The sequence below is a fragment of the Echinops telfairi genome, unplaced genomic scaffold (genome assembly GCF_000313985.2).
Source record: "Echinops telfairi isolate 266 unplaced genomic scaffold, ASM31398v2 ScPeMD7_3533;HRSCAF=4204_1, whole genome shotgun sequence".
NCBI lineage: Eukaryota > Metazoa > Chordata > Mammalia > Afrosoricida > Tenrecidae > Echinops > Echinops telfairi.
In genome coordinates, this window is record NW_022107432.1 from 19,301,544 (window position 1) to 19,305,583 (window position 4,040).

The 4,040-nt window shown below is 46.5% G+C and overlaps 1 protein-coding gene across 1 annotated transcript in view; it reads right to left on the reverse strand.

Annotated features, from left to right (window-relative positions):
• Positions 1–4,040, reverse strand: part of SLC25A27 (solute carrier family 25 member 27) — a 28,145-nt gene that overhangs the window by 6,308 nt on the left and 17,797 nt on the right. The window contains exons 7-8 of the mRNA XM_030886914.2: positions 746–838; positions 1–76 (exon numbers count right to left, since the gene is read on the reverse strand). The exon at positions 1–76 is cut by the window's left edge and continues 7 nt beyond it. Of these exons, the coding sequence (XP_030742774.1) occupies positions 1–76; positions 746–838 (169 nt within the window). The remainder of the gene's footprint in view (positions 77–745; positions 839–4,040) is intronic.

A 4,040-nucleotide genomic window follows, 5' to 3' on the forward strand; every position in this document is an offset into this window, starting at 1 on the left:
TTTGTAGAGGCTCCTGAATCCTTCACCTTGAACTGCCTGAATCAAGCAATCAGTGGACGACTTGTACAACAGGCCCCTGGAAAAGAAAGGAGGCAGTTTTAGGAAATCTCCTCTTTGTAAATGGACATAAAATAGGGATAATTGATCACACTGTACAAAAAGATAAAAGTAATTTTACGTCAATGTACCCCTTTCCCTATCAGGGGAAAATTCCTATAAATGGGAAAGTCCTCATCCCTTAAGTAATTATTTCCTGCAAATTTACAACAAATATTATTTGTGATCTACAGATACAGATCACGTCCTTTGAACTTCCTTAAGGATATGGTCATGGTTGACTCTTCATCCATCCCATCCTTGGGGTTTTTCTTGGTTTGTGCGACACCTTAAGCTGTTTCGGATCAAATCAAATGCTCCACACTCCCTAGAAACCAGAAGCTTCCGGACGAGTGTTTTCTGGAAAGCCTCGGCAGAACCGTCTTTTAAAAACGCGTTGAAAACAAAATCACAGGTCATGCCTTAGGTGTAGATCTATATATGATCGTAAATCAATTCGTTTACTCAAATGCATGGAGTGCATTTCCAAAAAACAAAAGGGTGAGTCATTCCCTAAGAACGATTACCTGGTTGAACACATATACACAAACACATTTCTAGCCAGCATAAATATAGAAAACCTTTAAATGACAATAGAAAATCTTTAAATAACAATGAGAGGCATGGACACTGAAGTTGTTCTATCTACCTTCCTTGTTTATCTCGGGGTTGGTTCATGATCCGGCTTTTGATGACGTCGGCTGGCGTCCCCAGGACAGAAGCGACCAGTCCAGAACATAAACTACAGACACAAATAAGTTAAATTGAGGATAATGTGTAACACTTGCTAAACTTTAAAGAAGAGAATTTGATCTTGGGAAATAATGGAATACTACATATATTATTTCAATAGTCTATTATAAGACTCTTTTACCTTAAAATTAATGTTAAATTAAATTCATTGGAGAGGTATAAAAAATAAAAACATTAACTGACATAGAATCGGTCAGTTAATAAGTAGGCCTTGAGCTAGGCAGTAGACATTCTCAATGGGACTCTGCATCCCAGGAGTTCCCACTGCAATCTCTACAACACCAATATCATGACTGAGGGTTAGACCAGCAGATGCCCAATGGAGTGCTTAGCACCTAACCCGTGTCTGACCACAGACAATTTTTGCAAATTAAACTTTCTCTGCCCATGGAACTCCATCCTCCCTTTCTTCTCCAGCCACCCCCAGCCCCCACTTTACATACGATATTTATAAACAACAGACACTTGACTTGAAATGAAGTCTCTCTAGGATTCGTTTTGTTGAGAGTAATTTACCTCTACTCAAGGACAGATTCTCAGAACACCCTCTTGTCTCCCAGACACCATAAGAAGCAGTACAGTGTAGAGGTTAAGAACAAGAGCTCCCCAAGACAACTTCGGGGTTTGAATCTAATTCCTTTTAGCCAACTTGGTGATGTTGGACAAGCTATTTCACCTCCCAGAGGCACCCAGAAGCCTAGAGCTAATGTTGCCTACTGCATAGGATTGCTATGCCAATTCATGGAATAAAGGATGCAGAGTGCTTAGCTGATAACTAGCATCTAATCAATGCTTCCCCCCTTAGAAATCATTGTAGCTCCCTGGAATGCCCTCTTGTCCATGTTTCCAAATCCTTCGGAGACCTTATAGCCTGGATCAAATTCGCCTTCCCTTGGAAGCCTTCCTGATTACATAAGCATTTGTGGGGATGACGACCAGGAAATGATAGCGGCCACACAATGGGTCTTTGCAACGAGACTCCTTAGACACCGGAAATGCTGGACAAGGAAGTGGTGGTGAGGAAGTAAGAGAGAATGGGAAGGCGAACATTCAGTCCACCCTGTTGCTCCCACTGACCCAGACGGGCTGTCAGTCACCTGGATATCACCCAGAGGCACCCGCGGTCTGAGCACGCTAGGCCAGAGCGTATGTCTTTACCTGCCCTCCCTCCTCACTATTTTCTAGCTGAATGATATGTGGTATCTGAAATACTAGAATCTGGTTTCCTTATCTATAAAATGGGATGATCCCATTTTCCCTAGCTAAAGCCAGAGAAGAGGGCTGGGTGATGCAAATGTCAGGCTTCTGGAGTGGTTTTACCTCCGTGCTTTGCAGGAATTCATGCGGCAGAAGCACTTTTGTAAATCCAAGGACTTTTATGAGGGAAAGGGAAGTTTCAGTTTTACGGTCTCCAAAAAAGTGCACGCCGTTCCTGGAAAGCATACAAGGCCACACGGGGACTGTGCGGGAGTGTGCAACTGAAGATGGCCACTTCAGGGGAGTATGGAAAAACGTGGAAGGAGTACCAGAAAAAAAGCTTGCAACCTGCCTAGTGTGGAGCCAGGAGCAGGAAATCCCGAGAGAGTGAGTGAGCAGCTAGCGGACACACGGGAGGAATTTCACCCTTAGCTTGTAAGAGCACGACTGAAAGAGAGAGAAAAGGGCCCAGGGCCTGCTTGTGTCCCCTCCCAGCCCCCCTGGCTGGGGAGGCTTGCTTGAGGGTATTGGTCGGCCTTATCGACTGAGTTTAGGTGCACCTGTATCATGTCATATTGCTGGTGCCTAGGATGGATGTGTACAGGTTGGCTTCTACCTGGGCCCAGGTGGCTTGGGTCTGAGCATGCTCAGTTTGGATTTTCCCATAGGTGTCTATAATTAGTGTGCCTGATTCCTTCCAACCCCTTTATTGTGGCCCTGCCAGCCGATTTCTGCTAAGGCAGGTCTTCGGGAAGATAACTCCCCTTTGTCCCTAATCTAGTGACCTGTCACAAGCAGTTGACACACTTGCCTGCTAATCTAACTGTGGAAGGCTTGTGAGGCCACCTGGAGGTGCCTTGAAAGAAAGGTCTGATGCTCTGCTTCACAAACCAGACGTTGAACACCCTCTGGAGCACAGCTCTAGGCTGACACCCATGGGGCGCCCCTCAGTTGGAGGTAAATCCATGGAAAGTGCTGGAAGTTAGCGAAACCAAGGTAAGACCCCTTCCAGCTCCAAGACCTGGAGTCCCCCAGCACATGTGGCTCCTGGTAAGGAGGGGTGTTACCCTGAAGCCAGGTGACCTTGCGTCTGGTCACTCTAGAGTAAGGTGACCAGATTGTAACATTGGTCAAGTGGGACACCATTGATAAAACTCATATCCTGGCTAAATAGCCACCTGGCAGCCGAAAACCACATACCCTAGCTTGTCGTGCATTCTTTCCAAAACTTGGGACTTTTTTAAAACACCGCAGGACGCAGGACAAATTGTTAAAAATCGGGCCTGTCCCGCCAAAAGGGGGACGTCTGGTCACCTTACTCTAGAGACCACCATGCTCTCTAAGTAAACAGGACATGTTGTTCTGCTTCCTCCTCTCCACCCTTTCCCAAATCTGAGATGTCTATCCAATCAGGCTGTGAGCCAAAAGCTCCTAACACCCAGGCTGCCAGCAGGGCGTGCCCTGGGCTCTCTGATGTAAACATGGATGAGGACTGATTGCAGTTTGGGGGGCTTGTATCTGAGGGACTGAGCAGTGCTAAACAACTACAGTATTTCTCTTCCCTGCCCAGACTCCCAGCCCTCCCTCTGGCCACTGTCTCAAAGCAAATAACTAGCAAGGACTGAGTGATCCCTGCCATGTAGACTTCGTGTGCATGGGGAGGATCTGGAAGAGAGAGCCAGCTGCTCTGCAGGAGAAAGACAGGCTTTCTACTCCCATAAACAGTCTCAGAAACTCACGGGGGCAGTTCTACCCTGTCCTAAAGGGTCACTTTGAGTAGGCATCGCCTCAAAGGCAATAAGATAGAGCCATTTAGTTTTCACCTTGCCCAAGAGCACCTTGCTCAGTCAAGACTGAAAGAAGCCTGGCCTCCACTTGTCAAACCATGGGTCCCTGGTGTGGTTCCCCATCTACCCAGAGGGTCTACCTTTTCTGATTCTTGCAAAGCGTCCATAAAAGCTAGGTTAGGCCCTGTGTGTGCACCCATGAGTCTG